Source organism: Equus przewalskii, chromosome 24 (assembly GCF_037783145.1).
Source record: "Equus przewalskii isolate Varuska chromosome 24, EquPr2, whole genome shotgun sequence".
Lineage (NCBI taxonomy): Eukaryota > Metazoa > Chordata > Mammalia > Perissodactyla > Equidae > Equus > Equus przewalskii.
Window position 1 is genome coordinate 12463799 of NC_091854.1, and position 23538 is coordinate 12487336.

Genomic DNA, 23538 nt, shown 5'->3' on the forward strand with positions numbered 1-23538 from the left:
TTTGATAGATAACAGATTAGGACAGAACTTAAGAACATTTTCCTAAAGAATCTGAAACAATTAGTAATTAAAATTCATTTGGGAAGTACCTGTACATCTTTTGAGAGTTTTGCCACATTTATTTTTTAAATCCAGTCTGTAGACAATTTAAATCAAATTCTAGTACACGTGTCCTAAGTAAGCACTGTGGATTATGCACCTGAAAACAAATCTAACCGTATTTAAAAGAGTGGCATTATATAGTGTCAAATCTGCATTCAGCATTTAGAATCACAGGAAATCAGTCCTAAAAAAAATAATACCAAAGGTTCTGCCTCCTTTGCAGTCAACATTAAGTCTCACAAATCATAATTTATTTCAGACCCTCAATCACTCATTCTTCTTGCACCTTGTCTTTGAAGTATTAGAAGTAGGCTAAATTTAAATCAAGAAATTATTTTAACTATACAGTTTAATGTCTTTACAATATACCCTATATTTTAGTGGAGGAGGGGGAGAAGAGGGTTAAGGCAGCTAGCTTATTACTCATCATGTAGATTTTGTAATTTGGAAATCAAAACCTAGAAGGAATTTCCCATCTCTTAAGTATTATTTGCTTAAGTGTTACTGAAATGCTCACATTGTACTAGAAGGTCTCTCCAGGCTGTAACATTCTATTATTCTACAGTGTGTCCTAAACCCGCAATGCTTATCCAGGAAGAGAAAAGCAACTTGCAGTAGTAGGTCAAACAGCAGTTGGCTATTTACTAGACTGCAAGTTAAGCAAGTTACTTTACCTCTCTGAGGCTGCTTCCTTATACATCAAAGGGGTTAATAACATTGATCTGGCAAAGCTACAGAAAGGACTGGAGATAATCTGTCAAATGCCTAGCAAAATGTTTGACACAGTTTTTTCACAATGGGCAGCTATTACCTTGCTCTAGTTCTACCACACTTTTCCCAAGAATAGTGCAATGTAAGATGCACTATGCCAATGAAATTGGGGTGAAAGAGACAAGGAAAGTAGTAAAGCAAAACAACTGATTTACATTTCTGTATCAATTTGGTATGCATACTGGAAAACTATTTTTGTTTTCACTTTACATAAGAGAATGTTGTTGCTACCGTGACTATGTCATTAACTCAGACACCAGATTGTTTATAACCCATGTTGTGGCAAAATTTACATCTGTTCATAGATTTAACTGAGCTGGCATAATGTGGGTGATGACTGTAGGAAACCGTCCCAGTTGCCTCGTACTGACGCTTCCCTGACTGCGGAATACTACGAGATAGCTAACTTCTCCCCTTAAAGTGTATTTGAAACATACCACCGACTATAGGCACGCATGAACCAGGAAAGATTCACCCTACTGCCGGCGCTTCCCATTCTGAGAATGGGTGGGAACCCCCAAACTCTAGGTTTCTCATGGCCTTGGCAAAGTTTGGACGCCAACTGGCGATCTCCATTTCTCCCACGGACTGCCAAGCCCAGGGACGGTCCTTTCAGGGAGAGGGAGGGCTGGAGGGAACTGAGTTGGCAGCTCTCTGGGTTGAGGGGCAGGAAAAGGAAACTTCCTTCTTGGACTTGGCGAGGAGGGTGAGAGAAACGAAAGGCAAGGGTGGGGGCGGTGCAAGAATGGTCTGTCTCCGCGCGGGACTCGCAAGGCCTCCGCCCGCCGGGGTAGGGGTGGGTGGAGGTCACCCAAGCACCGGCGCCGTGAGGTCAGAAACCGGAGGCCGAACTCAAGGTGTCCTCCAGGGGCGGGAGTAGGCTCCGGGCCCCGTCCCTATCCCGCCTCGCTTCCCGTGGAGTGGCGGCTGGGCAGGAAAACGGCCGCCGGGTGCAGAGGAGCACCAGGCCGCGCCCATCACCAGGGCCGCCGGCCGCCACAGGCCCGCCGGGCGGCAGGCGAGGCCAGGTGCGGAGGGCTCAGCCGCCTCAGGCCGGGCGCTGCGGCGGCCCCTCCCTGGTCCTGCCCGGCGCCGCCACCCCTTCCCCCACCGCGGTACCTGCACCGCACGACTGAGGAAGGTGCCCGCGTCGGCCGCCAGCTTCTTCACGTTGAAGTCCATGATGTTCATCCTGGGCTGCAGCCGGGCCGAGCTGCCGGCTGACCTAGCGGGGAGGCAGGGGCGCCGCGGCCGGGCTGGGGCGCCGGGCGACAGTGGCGGGGGCAGACGTGGTAGGTGGAGGGAGGCGGCGCCAGCCCCGCCGCCGCAGCTGTCGTTTCCGTGAAGGGGGAGAGAGAGGGTGGGGCGAGAACGAGCGACTCGGAGCGGGCCGCGTGCCCAGGCGGCGGCGGAGGCCGAGAGCAGCGCCTGTCCGCTGGGACTGCGGCCGCTAACGGCGGCTCTGGCCGCGGTGGGCGAGCACGACGCAAACGGCCGGGCGTTCAGGCCGTCTAGGGCTGGGTCCCCAACGGAGGAAGCGAGCGCCGGCCGCGGGGCGGAACCTTAAAGAGGTTATCGCGGGAACAGCGACCCCTTCAGGATCGGGGCGGCTCAGCCGCGGGGGGCGCCGGGAGCTCGGCCTACCCCACCCGAGGGAGGGTCGCGTTCGCGGAGAGCTGCCCGCCGCGGGGACGCGGCATGTTTGCCGTTAAGCCCCTGAAAACCAAGAGCAGAGACAACTCAAATGTCCTTTGTGCTTTAAGAGAAAATATGGAAGTTATAGCATAGAATTACAACATCTGTGAAATTAGAACCAGCAGCTCCCAGGCATCTTGTAGCACCCGCGCCGGGGTGGTCCCTGAAGCCTGCATGGCGCTCGGCGTAAATTTGCAGAATAGAGTTGAATCTAATGTCCCCACCGAGTCTGTTGTTCATTCATTCAGCGTTTCTGAGTATCGACTGTGTACGAGGACTGAATTAGGCGCTGGAGATAACATGCTGAACAAGACCCTGTCCCTGCCCTCAAGAAGCTCTCAGTTCGATTACTTGACAACTCTTGGGGACTTAGCCACCCCCACCAAAAGCTCTGTTAACTATTTGCTGCCGCAAGGACTTTGTGATTGGCAGCATGCACACACTGGATTACAGGATCAACACTAGGTGCTTATTGGGTGCAAAGCATGGTGCCGGGGACACAAAGTGCCCGATGGAGGACACAAAGAAGTTTAAGATGGTGAGTGAGACAGAATAACCCTTAAGATTCAGCGTGGCGAATTTTAAGGACAAATGATTGTATGATGTGAAATCTGTTCAAAAACCTATACGGTAATTCCTAGTAACTTCTTAGCAGTCTCATGACACACTGTGCTTGAACTAAGTTAAAACAGGTGCAAACACGGATGGAAAGACATTACTATTTCAAGAATAAGAAAACGCCCTATGTATTTTTTTGTGTCGCCGTGCCCTTTTGTTACATTAGGGCTGGGAAAATGCAGGCCCAGCAGGCAATGAAATGAGCTCACATTCAGGCTTCCGTGTTTTACTGAAACAGCAGTCACAAAAGCAGTGGCAGTTGTTAAAGGCTGAAAAATTAGTTAATAAAAGCATTATAAGTAACAGCAGATAACGTAAATATTTGTGTTCTTTTATTCTTTGTGGTGGTGACAGAAATAACCACTTCTTTCAAAGGTAACTCCAGTAGAATGAGTCTGCCAGACCAAAAATAGTCCATGTATCTTTCATCTCAACCTATTTTCCCCAGAAATATGGAAAAGGAAATAGATAATCAGTAATCTTGTTTTTCATTTATTGTCCTTTTTAGATTTTTATGTGGAAAAGCAAATAAGTATACTTGCCATAATTTATGTCCATTTCTGCAGAAGGATCACAACACTGTGTCCACCGTTAGAAGAAAAAACTCTGGATCCTCTTCCTCAAACGTGTAGATCTTCCTGATTTGAAAAAACTTCTCTTCTTCCTGTTGAGCCTCTATAGCTGTAAAACTGCTTTTCTTGTTTCACTGCTGAATTCATAAGACTAGTGTATTGCCTCTATTTCTTTAGCACTGGTTTTCTGCCTGCTTCCATGCAGTTGACTTTCACTTCTGTAACTATGCTTAAATAGCATTTTTGAGGTTGCCGATTATCTTCTTGGTAAATCGAATGGCCTTTTCTCAGACTTCCACAGCAACTCTACTCAGCCCCTTCCCAACAGCACACCCCTTTCCAGGGCCTTATTGTTTCCTGGTTTTCCTGCTGCCTCCTTGACTTTCCCATTCTATTTTGCTGGCACTTCTGATGGCTTTGCTATAGGTAATCCTCAAAGCTCAATGTTTAGCACTTTTTTTGTTCTCTTTTCTTTGGTTAGTTTCTTAATCACGACTTCAGTTAAACCACTTCATTCTTTAATTCGTTTGTTTAGTAAATATTTTTTGAGCATATACAGTGTACCTCTACAGTGAGCATCCACATGTGGCACACTGTACATTGTTCTTGTGGCTAGGAATACAGCAGGCAACAAGACAGACAGCCTCACATGGGAGCTCGTAACTGGTTTGTAAGACAGAAATTGAATAAGTAAAGTGTGATGAAATGCTAAGGAGGAATCCAGAGAACTATGAAATGTTCACTTACAGCCTGCACCTAGTCACCTGAATTCTGATTTGAAGGCTCAGTATTTCTGTAAGGTTTCAAATTACCTTTTAATGCTTTCTTTTTCTGTCCCCTATACTACCTTCTTATTCCAATAGTACAAGGTATTGGGAAAGCAATCTTTTTAAGCTCATACAAAGTGCTGAATATCTGAAGTCCTCTGAAAAGTTTTTAGCTTAAAAAAAAACCTTTATAAAAATGGCATTTTAGGTAGTGTGATATGTATTTTAATTAATTTTTTTTTGGTAGTGACTGACAAGGTGGTCGTAACCTCATATCTAGACCAACGATGTCTAAAATGGAGCTATATATACATCATGGCGTGTGCAAGATGATCCACTGGGGTGCAGAAAGAAATATTAGAAGTTTGGTTTGTATTAATTTTTATCTAATAAATATAAAAGAAATTTTGTTTCGTTAATTAAAAAAAATGGACACTGATGTCCTCACTTTGCATTTATCAGATAGACATATGTCACAGACAGTAAATGAAGTGTCCTAGGGGAAGAATGGGAATTGCACCACTTGGAAGAGTTGAAATTAGTACTTTCCTTTGATTATTTGCTTCAGCATATGGTCGCATAATACAGTGTGACTGGTTGAGTGTATTTGTAGGTTATATTATCTGTCTAGTTTTAACTAAATACGCCTTCACAAAAGTGGACAAGTAGCCTAAAGAGTTTTCTCCAAAGAAACCATTATTAAAGGTAATAATACAAGCATAAGCAAGCAAGAAATGCCAGAGCTGATACATTTACTTGTTGAATTTTCAGGAAGACTGTTTAAATATGGGTTAAAAGATGATTAGAACTTGGTTCCAGCCTTCAAGGAACTCAGAATCTAGTGGAGGAAACAGACTTGTAAATGCTGTCTAGTATAACTATAAGTAGAAAAGTTTGTGTAAGGTTGGGCGAGAGTGAGAGAGTGTAGAGGAATGGGGTATTAACTATCAGGATAGGGGAGGTGATAATTAGGACTTCTTGAGCTGGCTTTTGATTGAATTCATCTGGCCGATTGAGGTTTGAGGGTGGGGAGAGATGATCAGACTTTTTAATTTAGAAAGATTGCGTTTTGGGCAGTGTGGATAATGGATTGGAGAAGGGCAAAGACAGATTAGGAAGACCAGTTAGGAGTCTTTTGCCATAACTCACCGTATATTCTGCTATCTTGAAATCTTAAATTTGGAAATCTCATTTTGACCAAAATTCTCTCTCCTTTGATCTCTCTGACTCCTTTATGCATTTAGTGTGTAATCATCATCAACGCCTGCAATCCCACGCCTCACTCTTATTCTATTTTTAACTCTCACCAGCACTCTCAGTTCCCTCCATCCTTCTGACCCATCAATCTACATTCTCGGGTGAATGTTTTCTCTGTTCATGCTCTCAAACTGCCAAGCATTGTTAGGGAAAATTGAACAACCTTGTAAATGGATGCTTCTATCAATGCATGATTGCCTACTTCCATTAGACCTTTATAACTGCCTAGAAATACTTTTACTTCTTCCTAATCAACTCTTTTGCACACTCTCTCCAGAACCTTCTGCAAAAATTTGCTACTAACCTTAAGATGCCTACTTATTCTCATACACCCTTATTCTTAGCGTTTGATACTTTTTCTTTACAGATAATCTGTAAATCATCAAGCAGGAACACCTTCAACGAAGTTCCCTTATTTCTACCTCTTATCTTTATCCACACTCGTCCCCCCATTATTGCCAAGTGTTTTAAAGGAAGAGATGTCCCAGGTGTTCTTTTCTGAGTTGAGCTCCTGCTTTCTTAATCTTGGCTGCACATTGGCATCACCTGGAGAGTTTAAGCAACCACTGGTGCCTAGACCTCACCCCCAGAGTGTGGACTGGGCATTGGGATGTTTAGAAGTTACCCCAGATGATTCTAACATGTGGCCATGGTTGAGAATGAACCCATCAGGGGCCGGCCCTGTGGCTGAGTGGTGAAGTTCACGTGCTCCCTTTTGGCGGCTCAGGGTTCGGATCCTGGGCGTGGATGTGGCACCACTCATTAGGCCATGTTGAGGTGGTGTCCCACATGCCACAACTAGAAGGATCCACAACTAAAAAAAATATACAACTATATACTGGGGGGATTTGGGGAGAAAAAAAAAAAAGAATGAACCCATCATCCTCTGAGAACTTGCTTTACCAGTCTCTACCCTTTGCCTACAGATAGATTCCATTTCTCATACTGGATTGAGACCCTCAAGGGCAGCAACCATTTCTTATCCATTTTTATATTTTTTTGGTCTACATTCCTGGCAACATAGTGGATCCTCAAATAATTTGCTAAATTAATAAAATAATCAAATTAAGCTGTATACACTTTTTTTGTGACTCTTTCTCCCAATCTAAATTTCCAACTACAGAGTCAGTATTTTCAGTGGTGAGCCTGTTGTAGTTTGCTTTTCCTTAAAGTTGCTTTTCTTGGGTTTCCTATAATGGTTAATTGAATTATATGCAACAAGTTGCCTAAGCTAGAAATATGAGTCCTTTGATTATTTCTTCTTATTTCTCATGTCCAATTGATCAGGTCCTGGCAATTTTTTTTTTCTCTAAACTGTTTCTCACCTTTATCTTCTGTTTTAAAAAATTGAGGTATAATTGACATGTAACATTATATTAGTTTTAAGTGTACAACATAGTGATTCACTGTTTGTATACATTGTTAAATGGTCACCACAATAAGTCTGGTTAACATCCATCACCCTACATAGTTACAAAATATGTTTTTTTGTTGTGATGAGGATTTTAAGATCTACACTCTTAGCAACTTTCAAATATGCAATACAGCATTATTAACTATAGTCAGCATGTTGTACGTTACATCCCCATGACATTTATTTTATAAGTGGAAATTTATACCTTTTGACCGCTTTCATCATTTCTTTTATTATCCCCCCTCATCTCTGGCAACCACCAGTTGGTTCTCTCTATCTGTGATGTTGGTTTGTTTTTGTTTTTATTAGATTCCACATATAAGTGAGATTGTATGGCATTTGTCTTTCTCCGTCCGATTTATTTCACTTAACATAATGTCCTTAAGGTCCACCCGTGTTGTCACAAATAGCAAGATTTCATTCTTTTTATGGCTGAATAATATTCCATTTGTATATAAATCACATTTTCTTTATCCATTCATCTACTAATAGACACTTAGGTTGTTTCCATATCTTGGCTATTGTAAATAATGCTGCAATGAACATGGGGGAGTGCAGATATATTTTTGAGTTAGTTTTCATTTTTTCAGATAAATAGCCAAAAGTGGAATTTCTGGATCATATGGTAGTTCTATTTTTAATTTTTTGAGGAACCTCCATACTGTTTTCCATAGTGGCTGCACCAATTTACATTCCCACCAACAGTGCACAAGGATTCCCTTTTTTCCACATCCTTATTTCTTATTTCTTGTCTTATTTCCTGTCTTTTGGACAATAGTCGTTCTAACAGGTGTGAAGTGATATCTCTTGTGGGTTTGACTTGTATTTCTCTGATGATTAGTGTTGTTGAGCATCTTTTCATGTACCTGTATGTTTTCTTTGGAAAAAATGTCTATTCAGATCTGCCCATTTTTAAAATCATATGTATATATATATTTTTTTGCTATTGGGTTACGTGAGTTCTTTATATATTCTGGATATTTGCTGCTTATCAGATATATGATTTGCAAATATTGTCTCCCATTCAGTAGGTTGCCTTTTCATTTTGTTGATGGTTTCCTTTTCCTGTGCAGAAGATTTTTAGTTTGATGTTGTCCTACTTGTTTATTTTTGCTTTTGTTGCTTTTGTTCTTGGTGTCAGATTAAAAAAATCATCACCAAGACCTGTGTCAAGGAGCATAGTGCCTGTGCTTTCTTGTAGGAGTTTTATGGTTTCAGGTCTCATGTTCAAGTCTTTAATCCATTTTGAGTTAATTTTTTGTATTTGGTGTAAGATAGTGATCCAGTTCATTCTTTTGCATGTGGCTGTCCAGTTTTCCCAACACCATTTATTGAAGAGATTGTCCTTTCCCCATTACATATTCTTGGCTTCTTTGCCATAAAGTAGTTGATAATATATGTGTCGATTTATTTCTGGTCTCTATTTTGTTCTGTTAATCTATGTGTCTGTTTTTATGCCAATACCATAGTGTTTTCATTACTATAGTTTGAAATCAGCAAAGGTGATGCCTCCAGCTTTGTTCTTCTTTCTCAAGATTACTTTGGCTATTCAGGCTCTTTTGTGGTTCCATACAGATTTTAGAATTGTTTGTTCTATTTCTGTGAAAAATGCCATTGGAGTTTTGATAGGGATTGCATTAAATTTGTAGATTTCTTTGGGTAGTATAGATATTTTAACAATATTAATTCTTTCAATCTATGAGCATGAAATATCTTTCCATATATTTGTATCTTCTTCAATTTCTTTCATTGATGTCTTGTAGTTTTCAGTGTATGAGTCTTTTACTTCCTTGGTTAAATTTATTCCTAGATATTTTATTCTTTTTTTGTTTTTGTTTTTGTTTTGGTGAGGAAGACTGGCCCTGAGCTAACATCTGTTGGCAATCTTCCTCTTTTTTTTTTTCACTTGAGGAAGACTGTTGCTGAGCTGACATCTATGCCAATCTTCCTCTATTTTGTATGTGAGATGTTGTCTCAGCATGGCTTGATGAGTGGTGTGTAGGTCCGTGCCCAGGAGCCAAACCTGTGAACCCTGGGCCACTAAAGTGGAGCATGCAAACTTACCTGCTTCACCACTGGGCCGGCCCTGGTGTTTTATTCTTTTTGCTGCCATTGTAAATGGGATTGTTTCCTTAATTTCTCTTTCTGATTGTTCATTTTTAGTGTATAGAAACACAACAGATTTTTGTATATTGATTTCAGATCCTGCAATTTTACTGAATTCTTCTATTAGTTCTAATAGTTTTTTTGTGGAGTCTTCAGGGTTTTCTATATATACGACTGTGTCATCTGCAAATAGTGACAGTTTTACTTCTTTCTTTACAACTTGGATGATTCTTATTTCTTTTTCTTACTTAATTGCTCTATCTAGGACTTCAAATACTATGTTGAATAGAAGTGGTGAGAGTGGGCATCCTTGTCTTGTTCTTGATCTTAAAGGAAAAGTTTTCAGCTTTTCACCAATGAGTGTGACGTTAGCTATGAGCTTGTCATAATAGCCTTTATCATGTATGTTTTCTCTGTACCCACTTTGTTGAGAGTTTTTATCATAAATGGATGTTGAATTTTGTCAAATGCTTTTTCTGCATCTGATGAGATGATCATATGATTTTTATCCTTCATTTTGTTAGTGTGGTGTATCATGTTGATTGATTTGCAGATGTTGAACCATCTTTGCATCCCTATAATGAATCCCACTTGATCATGATATATGATCCTTTTAATATATTGTTGAATTTAGTTTGCTAATATTTTGTTGAGGATTTTTGCATCTATGTTCATTAGAGATTTTGGCCTGTAATTTTCTGTTCTTTTGACATCCTTGTCTGGTTTTGGTATCAGGGTAATGCTGGCCTTGTAAAATGAGTTTGGAAGTATTACTTCTTCTGTTTTTTTGAAGAGTTTTAGAAAGATTTTATTATTTCTTGAATGTTTGGTAGAATTCACTAGGGAAGCCATCTGGTCCTGGACTTTTGTTTGTCAGGAAGTGTTTAATTACTGATTCAGTCTCCTTAGTAGTAATCAATCTGTTCAGATTTTTTGTTTCAGGTCTTGATAGGTTGTTTGTCTTGGTAGGTTGTTTGTTTCTAGGAACTTATCATTTCTTCTAACTTGTCCAATTTGTTGGTGTATCATTGTTCAAGATTGTCTTATGATCTTTTGTATTTCTGTGGTATCAGTTGTAATGTGTCCTCTTTCATTTCTGATTTTTGTTATTTGAGTGCTCTCTCTTTTTTTCTTGGTGAATCTGGCTAAAGGTTTGTCAATTTTGTTTATCTTTTGAAAGAACCAGCTAGTTTCATTGATCTTTTCTATTGTCTTTTTAGTTTCTGTTTCATTTATTTCTGCTCTTATCTTTGTTATTTCCTTCCTTCCACTAACTTTGGGCTTCATTTGTTCTTCTGTTTCTAGTTCCTAGAGGTATAAAGTTAGGTTGGTTGTTTGAGATATTTCTTCTTTCTTGAGGTGTTCATTTATTGCTATGAAAGTCCCTCTTAGAACTGCTTTTGCTGCGTCCCGTAAATTTTGGCATGTTGTATTTCCGTTTTCATTTGTCTCAAGGTATTTTTTATTTCTCTTTTCATTTCTTCTTTGACCCATTGGTCCTTTGGTAGCATGTTGTTTAGTCTCCACATATTTGTGAATTTTCCAGTTTTCTTCTTGTAATTGATTTCTAGTTTCGTATCATTGTGGTTGGAAATCATGCTTGATATGATATCAGTCCTCTTAAATTTATTAAGACTTGATTTGTGGCCTATCATATGATCTATCCTGGAGAATGTTGCATGTGTACTTGAGAAGAATGTGTATTCTGTTGCTTTTGAATGGAATGTTCTGTATATATCTAAGTCCATCTGGTTTAATGTGTTGTTTAAGACCAATGTTTCCTTGTTGATTTTCTGTGTAAATGATCTATCCATTGATGTAAGTAGGGTATGAAAGTCCCCTGCTATTATTGTATTGGTGTTTCTTTTTCCTTGTTAGTTTATTAATATTTGCTTTATATATTCAGGTGCTCCTATGTTGGGTGCATAAATATTTACAAATGTTATATCCTCTTGTTGGATTGACCCCTTTATCATCATGTAAGGTCCTTCTTTGTCATGTATTACAGTCTTTGTTTTAAAGTATATTTTGTCTGATATATGTATTTCTATCCCAGCTTTCTTTTGGTTTCCATTTGTGTAGAGTATCTTTTTCCATATCTTCACTTTTAGTCTGTCGGTATCCTTACATCTGAAATAAGTCTCTTCTAGGCAGCATATGGATAGGTCTTGTTTGTTTTTTTCATCACTTCCACTATTCTACGTCTTTTGAATGGAGAATTTAGTCCATTTACAAAAGTGATTATTGATATGTACATACTTATTGCTATTTTGTTAATTGTTTTCTGGCTGTTCTGTAGTTCCTATCTGTTTCTTTCTTCTTCTCTTGCTCTCTTCCTTTGTGGTTTGATGACTTTCTTTAGTAGTATGCTTAGATTCCTTTATCTTTCTCTTTTGTGTATCTACTATAGGATTTTGCTTTGTGTTTACCATGAGGCTTACATATAACAACTTAACTTTGATCACATTCTAAAGCTTTACATTTTTACTCCACCCCTCCTACATTTTATATTTTTGATGTCAGGTTTTACATCTTTTTGTTTTCTGTATCCCTTAACTAATTATTGTAGTTATAGTTATATTTACTACTTTTGTCTTTAACCTTCATACTAGTTTTATAAGTGATTAATTCACTACCTTTACTATATGTTTACCTTTCCAGTGAGATTTATTCTTTTGTATGTTTTCTTGTTACTAATTAGTGCCCTTTCTTTTCAGCTTAAAGAAGTCCCTTTAACATTTCATGTGAGGCTGGTTTAGTGATGATGAACTCCTTTAGCTTTTGCTTATCTGGAAAACTCTTTTATCTCTCTGTCAATTCTGAATGATAACTTTGCTGCGTAGAGTGTTCTTGGTTGGAGGTTTTTTTCTTTGAGCACTTTAAATTATCATGCCACTCTCTTCTGGCCTGCAAAGTTTCTACTGAAAAATCTGCTGATGGTCTTGAGGGGATTTCCTTGTATGTAACAAATTGTTTTTTTCCTGTTGCTTTTAAGATTCTCTCCTTATCTTTAACTTTTAACATTTTAATTATAATGTATCTTGATATGGGTCTCTTTGGGTTCATCTTCTTTGGAACTCTCTGGGCTTCCTGGATCTAGATGTCTGTTTTCTTCCCCAGGTTAGGGAAATTTTCAGCCAATATTCCTTCAAATAACTTTCCTGCCTTTCTCTCTCCCTATTCTCCTTTTGGAACCCCTATAATGCAAATTTAGTCCACTTGATCTTGTCCCATGAGTCCTTTAAGCTGTGTTCACTTTAAAATTTTTTTTTTGTTTTTGCTGCCCTGAGTGGGTGGGTTCCACTGCCTTGTCTTTGAGTTCACTGATCCTTTCTTCTGCTTCATCTCGTCTGCTGTTGAATCCCTCTGGTGTATTTGTTTCAGTTTAGTTATTGTATTCTTTTTTTTTTTTTCTCCCCAAAGCCCCCCAGTACATAGTTGTATATTCTTCATTGTGGGTCCTTCTAGTTGTGGCATGTGGGATGCCGCCTCAGCGTGGTTTGATGAGCAGTGCCATGTCCGCACCCAGGATTTGAACCAACGAAACACTGGGCCGCCTGCAGCAGAGCGCGCGAACTTAACTGCTCAGCCACGGGGCCAGCCCCTAGTTATTGTATTCTTCAGCTCTGTGATATCTGTTTGGTACTTTCTTATATTTTCTATGTCTTTGTTGAAGTTCTCACTGTTTTCATCCTTTCTTCTTCTGAGTTTGGTAAGCATCTTTATGACCATTACTTTGAACTTCTTATCAGGTAAATTACTTATTCCTGTTTCATTACTTTTTTTTTTGAGGTTTTGTCTTGTTCTTTCATTTGGAACATACTTCTTTGTTTTTTCATTTTGCTTGACTCTTTTTGTTGGTTTCTATGCATTTGATGAAACAACTATGTCTCCCAGTCTTGAAGTAGTGGCCTTATGTAGGAGATAAACCTTGTTGTTCAACCCTGCTCTAGCTCTTGGTGGTCTCTCAAACCTTTGTGATTGTCCAAACAGTGTATTATATTTTTAATACCTCCCAGTAGTTGAAGGTTTGCCAAGACCTGCTGGTGTCCCAAAGGGAAGGATCTTATCAGCACCCAGATTCAGGCTGATTGGAAGCCAGACCCTCAGGCAGCAACGTTTAAAGCAGGCAAATATATACAGTCCTGTGAGACTGCAAGCATCTGTCCTGCTGGCCACCAGAGCCAGGTGATCTGGAGGTGTCCCCTGGGTGGCAGTCACAGAAATCGGGCTCCAGAGGAATGTATAAGCTCTTTTCTGGGAGATACCTGTGAGCTGTAGTGAGGCAGAGGGAGAGCATAAAGATGGCATCCACTGGCCTGTGTTCCCTGAGAGGAACTCCATATGCCCTTATGTGTGTGCCAAACCTGAAGCCTGCCCCTCAGGCTGAAGGTCTAGGACAAAGAAATAGGCCTTTTTCACAGAGAGACTGGGGGTGTATTTCAGTCTGTGGTCTGTGCAGTCCAGTGCCGTGGGGGTGGTAGCCCGCCAAGAACTATTTCTCTGGTAGTTAGAGTCCTATGGGATCCAGGAATGCAAGCCCCCCAAACCACTAGAGCCTGGTGGTCAAGGGGTGTCCTCTGGGCTGCAGCTGCAAAATCTAGGCACCAGACATAAATGCCAGGGTCCCAGACATGTGTAAGAGTTCCCCTTCAGGAGATAGTGGCACTCTGAGTGCTAAGATAGCACCTGTCCTCTGAGGTCTGTGGAAAGGCTTTCAGTCAGCCCTCAGATGTGTTTAATTAGAAGCCTGCCTCTCAGATTGCATCTGTGATGATAAGCTAATAGGCTTCTTTCACAGAGAGACTGAGCTCCTGGGTCTGTTGCCCCTTGCTGTGCCCTGGGAGTAGTAGCTGTTTAAGAAATTTTTCTTTGTTGGTTACAGTCTTGTGGGACCTGTGAGTGTAAGCCCCACTGGCCACCAGAGTCAGGCGGTGAGGAGGTGTCCCCTAGTGGCAGCCACAAAAATCAGGGCACCAGACAAGGTTAAGCTCCTTTTTGGAAGATACCAGCAAACTGGAACAAGGCAGAGGGAGAGTGCAAAGATGACATCCACTGGCCTTTGTTCCCTGAGAGCAGCTCCATATGCCCCTATAAATGTGCTAAGCCAGAAGTCTGTCTCTCAGACCAAAGCTCCTGGGCTGGTAAATAGGCCTCTTTCACAGAAAGACTGGGGGTGTGTTTCAGTCTGCTGTCTGTGCAGTGCCCTGGGGGCAATAGCCTGCTAAGAACTGTCTCTCCAATTATTACTGTCCCATGGGACTCAGGAATGCAAGCTCCCTTGGCCTCCAGAGCTAGGCAATCAAGGCGTGTTCCCTGGGTGGTAGCTGTACAAATCAGGGCACCAGACATGTAGAAACTCCCTTCTGGGAGGTACTGGTGCTCTGGAGTGTGGCAGAGGGACAGTGTGAAGATGGTGCCGGCTGGCTGTAATGAGGAAGTGAGGGAGCATAAAGATGGTGCCCAGGGGAAAAAGAAAAAAAAAAAAAGATTGCACCTGCTGACTAGAGCAAGGCAGAAGGAGAGGGCAAAGATGGCACCTGCCAGCTCAAGTGAGGCGGAGTGGGAGTGTAAAGATGGCTCCTGTAGGAAAAAAGAAAAAGACGTCTGCTGCCTAGAACAAGACAGAGAGTGTGAAGATGGTGTCCACTGGTTTGTGTCCCCAGAAAGTGTTCCAGCACGCTCTTAATGTGTGTGTTAATTTAGGTGTTTGCCCACCAGTCCCATGCTTCAGTATACACAAGTGAGCTTCTTTCACTTAACTTCAGAGTGCTGTCAGCTGCCTCTGAGCTAGGTCCTGGGGTGGGTGAGTCCAAGTATCTGAGCCCGTTAGGCCCTTTGAGAGTTGTTTCTCAGATGGCTACAGTCTTGTGGGTCTTATGGATGTGAGCCTGCTGGTTGTCAAAGCTAGATGTTTTGGGAGCTTGTCTGTCAGGTGTGGATCTTAAAAGTTGGGATGCCCAGTGTGGGGTTCCACCTTCACTCTTCAGGGTTTTGAGTTCTGTCCAGATTGTGGGTTGCCACTCTGGGGGTGGGGTTTATAGTGAGATCATGTCCTAGTCTCTCCTACCCCCTTTGATGTGATTTTCTTCTTGTTTGCCCAATGTATGCTTGTTGCTCAGCCAGCCTTTAGATTTTTTCCAGAGGAAATTGTTCCATATGTAGCTGAAGACTCAGTGTGTCTGTGGGAGGAGGTGAATTTGGGATCTTCCTATCTCACCATCTTGAACCAAAATCCATCATCTTCTCTTTAAAAACCATATTTTTATATTGAAACAATTTCAAACTAGCAAAAAATTTGCAAGAATAGTACACAACTTCTTTATATCCTTTACCAGAAACTTCATTTAAGCTTTGAGGATTATTTCAGTAATGTCTTTATAGCAAAAGTAACAAAGCCAAATCAGGTGTTACACCCAGTTGTCATGTTGCTCAGTCCTCCTTGAATCTGGATTAGGTCTTCATTCTTTTTTTGACACTCTGTTCCTTCCTCTTTCTTTCTGAGAGTTATCCACTATTCTTAAATTGGTATGATTCATTTCTATTATGTTTTTGTACTTTCACTGATTAAATACATATCTATAAGTGATACTATTTTGTATTTTTAAACTACATAAATGGTATCATACAGTGTATCCTTTTGTGGTTAGGAGTCTAATATTTTCGTTTGTTGTGTTTCGTGACTCTCATTGTGGGTTGATTCATTTTGTATCTTGTAGCTTTTTTTTTGAATGAATGAACTCAGTTTTAGTGATTTTTAAAAAGTGTTGCTTCTGTCATAGATCTGTAAGGTTATCACTGACCAGTGACCAATTTTTATATGAATGTCCTTCTGGGCTTGGGAGTACCAAGATCATTCAGATATTGTAAATTTGAAACCCTAGTCTGCAGAAGTACAGATTATGATTACAAATTCTCTTGGGAAACCATTTGTTTTCCCTTTTCAGGGTTCGTGCCATGACAGAAAAGCTTTCTTGTCATCTTGCTGTCCTAGGAGAGGTGAATTTTGTCTAATTTATGTTTTCACTGAGGGTCTAGATCTTCCAAGATTTTTAATTTATATGTTGGAGGGAGGACTTGAGAGAGGGGCTCATAGTTTCTAATTTCTGTTTGCACCAAAGGCCCAGAGTCTTATCCACAGTTACCACATGGGTTTAAACATTCAAGCACCTTCTTCCTCCAACCTGCTCCTCACTCAAGACAGGGTCATATTGTGTGCTTACGGCTCTGGTGTTCAGTTCCTTCTTTATTTCTGCCACCTAAGAAATAAAGGTCTTTTTTGTAAGCTCAAGTGTGTATTAAAAAATATTTGTTTTCGTTTACTCAGCATTACTGTGTGTTTGCAGTGGAAGAGTTTTCATGTTATCTAGTCTGCCTGTATTAGTTAGGGATTGATTGTTTTCAGCGCAAGTAACAAACACCTAGCTACAGTGACTTACCCAAATAGGGATTTATTTTCTCACCTCCTAAGAAGGTTAGAGGTAGGCAGCTGTGTTTCTATTTTGCTATTCTTAGCATATAGCTTTCATCCTCATGTCTCAAGATGGCTCCTGTGCTTCTAGGCATCACATATGTCTTCGAGGCAGGAAAAGATGAAAGGCGAAGGCAAAAGGTACTTGCCAATTGAGTCTGCTTTCTTTTTTTTTTTTTTAAATCAAGGAAATAGCTCTTTCATAAGCTCTACCTAGCTAACTTTTATTTGCATCATTGACCAGACATAGATCATTTGGTTCCTTGTAAATGCAATAGAGTTTGGTAAATACTCATATTTTTTAACAGGGCACATTGTCATTCTGAACAAAATGGGAGTACTGTTAGCAAGGGAGAAGGGGAGAATAGTTATAGGACAAGCAACTATCAGTATCTGCCATGCTACTCTGGGCAAGAACTGTAAGTCTACTGTGCTCTGTCTAGCACACTGCGACTTCCTTTCAGTTTTTAGACTGATCGACAGGGCCAGCAACATAACTTGCAGGGCTCAGTGCAAAATGAAAGTGTGGAGCTCCTTGTTCAAGAAGCAGGAGAAAAGTGCCATTAGAAAGTACTAAAATAAAAAATGTTTCCTTTCTTGTGTGGTCTCGCTCTCAATATTCATAGTGTTTTTTATTTGCTACTTAATGTCATTCTAAGCAAAGAAAAATTTAAAATTGAAATTATTAGCATGAATTTTACCATACACCTTCATATCGTACAATGCCTCTTCTAAAATGCAAATATAAGAGCATTTAACGTGTATGCATAATCATTGAAATTACACAATCTGTATTTCATAGTGTGTACATGCATTTGTATTTTATTCTTACCAAATGGTTAGCACCTGAGCTAACATCTGTTGCCAATCTTTTTTTTTTTTCCTTTTCCTTTCTTCTTCTTCTCCCCAAAGCGTCCCAGTACATAGTTGTATATTCCAGCTGTGAGTGCCTCTGGTTGTGCTATGTGGGACGCTGCCTCAGCATGGCTTGATGAGCCATGCCATGTCTGTGCCCAGGATCTAAACCAGCAAAACCCTAGGCCACCAAAGCAGAGTGTGCAAACTTAACCACTCAGCCATGGCGCCGACCCCTAAAATTTCATTTCTTGAGATATGTACATTCTACCAATATTATCTACCTTTGACTTACTGATGAGTAAGGAAGGACTGAAAGGAAGAGGAGCTATGGGTTGCCCTTGCTGTCTGTCATCCTTTTCAGTGTAAATGGTTGGCAGCTTCCATACATACTTACTTTGTACTCTTGTTGGTCTGCTGGAATTCTTTATTCATGGAGTATTGCGAACAGTGTGTGAATGAGGCAGCAAAGGCTGGCAGTGGACATGTGTATCTGAAAGTGTGGATGTATGGAAAGATCTCCAAGATATATTAATAAAAAAAGCAAGGTGCAGAACAATGTGAAGGTCTTTTTGTATAAATAAAAAAGAAATGTGTGTACTGTGTATATATAAGTACATTGTATATGCATACATTTTAAGGTAGGCAAGCCTTCTTTTTTTTAAGATTGGCACCTGAGCTAACCTCTGTTGCCAATCATCTTTTTTTCTTCTTCTTCTTCTCCCCAAAGCCCCCCAGTACATAGTTGTATATTCTTGTTGTAGGTCCTTCTGGTTCTGCTATGTGGGACGCTGCCTCAGCCTGGCTTCATGAGTGGTGCTAGGTCTGCACCCAGGATCCGAACCAGAGAAACCCTAGCCCGTCTGAGCAGAGTGTGTGAACTTAACCTCTTGGCCATGGGGCTGGCCCCTGCATAAATTTTAAATAAGAATTTTAGGAAACTATAGTAGTTATCTTTGAGGAAGAGGTACAGTAGGGTGAGGAGTGGGAAGGGTTGGAGGCTATCCCTGTTTATTTTGCATCTTTCTTTACTGCTTGGATTTTCAATCTGTGTGTGTTTGTGTGTATACACACACAGTTGTATATAACATTTCTTTCATATTTTTGTTGTTTGGATTTTAGAGTAGCAATTTTATTGATTTAATAAACATGATGCATACTCATTAAAAATGTTCAAACAGTGTAGAAATGGACAAAGAAGAAAGCAACCAGCAGCTCAAGTACCGCCACCCAGAAACAGTGTTAACATTTGGTGAAGATTTCTTTTATATAAATACAGATAAAGAGTGAGAGAGGGGGAGACATGGACAGAAAGAGAAAACAGAGAGAGAGAGAGTTATACATGATATTAAATTAACTTTACTTGAATTTAACAGAAATAAAAAACTGAAGGGAGCAATAATTAGCTAAACTTCATATAATTTCTTCTCCACAAGAGGTATTAGATCCTAAAAGACCTCTTAGAGACATTGCAGTCATTTTATGTGAGATTTTTTTCTCCCTCCTTTTTCTAAGTTACCTGTTTCAATCTTAGACATTATCTGTTAACTTATTATATTAAAGGTGAGATAATAAGAACTCATGTATTTTTTTTGCCTTTCTTTTGTCTCCCTATGAACTTGTATGCTTTTATTATTTTTACTTTTAAGTAAGGAGTTAAACAGAGTGTCAACATTAAGACCCAGTGTTATTGGATGATGTAGGAAAACAAGTGCTCTCATACATTGTTGGAGGAAGTATACATTGATGAAGACTTTTGGAATGGTAATTTGCATTTTTATCAAAATTTAAAATATATAAGCTCTTGACCCAGCAATTCTACCTGTAGGAATCTGTCCAAAGACATGTTAGTACAAAGATAAGTGTACAAAACTTTTTTGCAACACTGTTTTTAATATTAAAAAGTTGGAAACAAATGTTAATCAGTAAGGAAACGGTTTTATGACATAGTGCATTCATAATGTGGAATACTATACAATTGTTAAAAGAATTATGGAGACAGATATGTACTAAAATTGAAAAAATCTCTAAATTATATTATTAAGAGAAAAAAGCAAGTCATAACATACCCACAAGTGTGATTCCACTTTTTTTTTTTTGAGGAAGATTAGCCCTGAGCTAACATCCGCTGCCAATCCTCCTCTTTTTGCTGAGGAAGACTGGCCCTGAGCTAATATCTGTGCCCATCTTCCTCTACTTTATATGTGGGATGCCTACCACAGCATGGCTTGCCAAGTGGTGCCATGTCCGCACCTGGAATCTGAACCGGTGAACCCCGGGCCGCCGAAGTGGAATGTCTTAACTGCTGTGTCACCAGGCTGGCCCTGATTCCACTTATTTATTATACGAGAATATATATATAAATATTCATATATCCACATTGGTACAGAATGGTACAGATAGAGAAAGAGAAGAGAGGAAAGGGACTGGGAGGATAAAGAGGAACTCTCACGTTTAACCATATATACTTGAAAACTGCTTTAGTGTTTTACAACAGGAATGTATGTATTGTATAAAAGACAAAGAGGGAGAAGAAAAAAAAGAAATCCAGTCTCTTCTCAAAAATTTAATATGTCAGAGTAAGGAATCTAATTAATTTTGTCTGGTATCTCATGTTTAAGGATTAATATAATGATTAAATCTGCATTACATTTCAAATGAACAAACAAACAAACCAGCTTTTGACACAATCCACATGGCTTGCCATAGATATTAGCCAATAAGCCAAAACTTTCCTTCACTTCAAAATGACATAATTTCTTTTCTATTATGCTTAGGGTTCTGGAATAATGTAGTTCACAGCACCTTTGAGCCTAAAAGTGCTAGGTTACTGACGATGTTAATCTCTTTCAAAGCATTTCTAGAAATATCTTGCCCCTTATGCATAAGTTTCCACTGAGAGGACTGAATACTCATTCTTCTATAAAATATAGCTTGATTATAATTTTATTTTATACTTTAATTAGTGATATTACTTTGTGACTTGGGATGAAGATTAAAAGAAAGAGTAAAATAACAGGTTGGCCCACATTGTTGTAATTTAGGTTAATGTGATTCATATTAGCAATAAGCTTTCTCTACTGAAAGGTACACATCAGTTATTTACTGATGCTTTGAGGGATGGGAGTAGGAGACAATATCATCAAATGAAGTGATACAAGTTTAAACTCTTATGTTCCCAAGAAAAATTTCAGAAGGATCCCCTTATTTATTGCTTACCAATCAGAGCAACTGACAAACACCTATTATGAGCAATCCCTATAGTAAACTTGATGGAGGACACCAACCAATATAAGATTGTCCCTTCTGTCAGAGGACAGGCACACATAAGATATTATGGAAAGTCAAATCTAAGAAAGACTAATTTTGAAGTCATTCTACCTGTTGCAGTGGAGTTAAGGATATCCAGAAGTCTTGCTAACAAGCACAAAACGTGATCCTTGTGCTCTGAGGGCATGTAATCTAGTTTATTCATATGCAGAGAAAACCTGCACTGTGAGGCTGTGTATGGCCAAGTATTAATTGAGTAGAATAGATAAGTTCTATAGAAAGTCACGAAAAGGACACATTATTACTCCACTACACAGGTAGTCAGATAAGCCTCACAGCACGAGACATGAGACACCTAATAATGTCCAGAAGGCAAGTGGAAATAGGTAATTAAAGCTTGGGAGAGAACACTGGGTTAAAGATACAGACTTTGGAGTTATTTGGATAGATGTGATAGATAAGATTTCCATCAGGAGATATACAGAGTGAGAAGGGAAAGGAATATTAAAATCTGAAGAATATAGTAAGACACTGTGAAAATAAGACTAGACAAATTAAAAAAAAATTAGAACATCTAGAAATTTAAAACAGGTTGTTAAAATAAAAATCTAATGGACTGATTAATAGCTTGTTAGCTACAGATGAAAAGATGTTAGTAAATGGATAATAGTTCTAAGGAAATTATACAGAAGGCAGCATGAAGAAACAGACAATGGAAAGTATGAATTAAGAAAAAATGAGGATAGAGTGAGAAAGTTCAATATATTATCCAACAAGAGTTGGGCAAGAGTTTGGTAATATCCAACAATATATTACCCAGAAAGCAAGATAAGAAAGAAGGAGAGAGAAATTTGATGAAATTAAATGTTGATAATTTCCCAGAATTGATGAAACAATGTCTCAAAGTCAGTAATTGGGAGTCTCAAGCAGAAATAATAAAAAGGAGTACACCCTAGGCACATCATAGTGAAATTGAAGTACTGCAAAGACAAAGATAAAATCTAGAAAGGAATCAGACATAAAAGACAGATTACCTACAGAGAGATAACTATGAGATTAGCAACAGAGCAGTGACAGATTTCTAAAGAACAATAGTAGAAGCCAGAAGTTAATTAAACAGTATCTTTAAAGAGCTGAGGAAAAACCAAAAGTTAGAATTTAATATGCAACTAAACTATCAAGAGGGCCAAATAATGGCACTTTTCAGACAAAGACTGAGAAAGTTTACCTTTCACAGACTGTCAGTGAATAACTAAAATATTCATGTTAATATTATATCTATACATTGTTTAGAGATGTATTCATATGTTTTATATGTGTATTCATGTATATGATATACATATGATATATATGCAGTACATGTAAGTGGTAAAAGTATAAAAACAAGCATGGGAATGAGAAACACCTAATTCAAAATAGTCATTATCTGTAGGAGAAGGGAAGAGAATGGAATTGGAACTTCATTTGTATTTCTTACGCTAGTGTACAGGGGCATTCATTCTATTAGTCTTTAGATTTTTTTGTCTACTTGAAATATATTTAAAAAGGAGGAGAGGGTTTTAAGAAAAAGAATGGTCTACAATATCAAATATTGCACCAGAAAATGAGAACAGGAAATTCCACAGATTTGGATACTAAAAGGCCACTGAATATGTTCCAGAAAATTGTTTTCCAAGAGAAGGGAGAATACAGACATCCTTTGCAGCTTGCCTACATCTGCTCCTGTCATTTCTCCTTCTCTCCTGTTAAATAAAAGAAATGTCCTTCTGCCCATGAAAGATCAGTCCTTTCCCTGTATGTTCTGGATCCTACCTCTCACACCTTTTTAGGACCCATATATTTATATCACTTCTCTTTCCTATATTTTCAATTTCTTCCTTTCTACATGTTCCTTACCATTGTTTCAACATGCTTAAGTCTCTCCTATTTTTAAACTGCTCTTCGTCCAAATTGCTACGAAACAAATACTGCCTCCATTCACTCTCACAACCTTATTCCAACCACTGCCTTATTTATTTTCTTCTCATGTCAATCAAACATCTTAAAAGAATTATCTCCAGTTACTGTCTCAATGTCTGTACCTCCCATTTATCTCTGAAATGACTCTAAGGTAGCTGTTTCCCCCAACCCTGCACGTAATTCTCCTTAAGGTCGCCGGTGGTTTCTCTGTCTTGACCTCTTAACATTACTTGGTATTCTACACCACTTCCTTCTCATTCTAATAAATCACCATAATAAATGCACCATTTACCATATGCCAGGCACTGTGGTAAGTACTTTATGAGCATTATTTCCTTCTTGAAACCTCTCTTCCTTTGGCTTCCATGACGTAACACTCCTCTGATTTTCCTTCTACTTCTCAAGTAGATACTCTGGTTTCTTTGCACTTCCTCATGTCTCTGGCCTTTAATAAATGAAATTCCTCAAGGCATAATCCTTATTCCTCTACTCTTCTCACTTTATACCACAGGTAATTGTCTTCATTCATATACATCTGTTTATACACAGATGACTCCCAATTTTATTTTCATTTCCTCCATTAATATTTCAGCATGTAAATCTTTAAAAGATAAGAATTCTTTTTTTTTGGTTAAGCATAATCACAATACCATTATCACACCTAAAACAAAATTAGCAATA

At 39.2% G+C, this 23538-nt stretch overlaps 1 protein-coding gene and 1 long non-coding RNA gene across 12 annotated transcripts in view; one reads left to right on the forward strand and one right to left on the reverse strand.

Moving 5' to 3' along the window:
* The window catches only part of SH3GLB1 (SH3 domain containing GRB2 like, endophilin B1), a 37628-nt gene extending 34790 nt beyond the window's left edge, over positions 1-2838 (reverse strand). For 7 of the 8 annotated variants that reach the window (XM_070592160.1, XM_070592159.1, XM_070592158.1 and 4 more), the window contains exon 1: positions 1993-2551. In XM_070592160.1, coding sequence (XP_070448261.1) covers positions 1993-2064 — 72 coding nt within the window. In that variant the 5' untranslated portion in view covers positions 2065-2551. Of the gene's footprint in view, positions 1-1992 lie in introns of all 8 variants that reach the window. The other variant, XM_070592161.1, reaches the window with a different exon arrangement.
* Positions 2210-23538, forward strand: part of LOC103557274 (uncharacterized) — a 101479-nt gene continuing 80150 nt past the window's right edge. For all 4 annotated transcript variants that reach the window (XR_011532421.1, XR_011532420.1, XR_011532419.1 and 1 more), the window contains exon 1: positions 2210-3106. This is a non-coding gene — a long non-coding RNA (uncharacterized lncRNA). The remainder of the gene's footprint in view (positions 3107-23538) is intronic.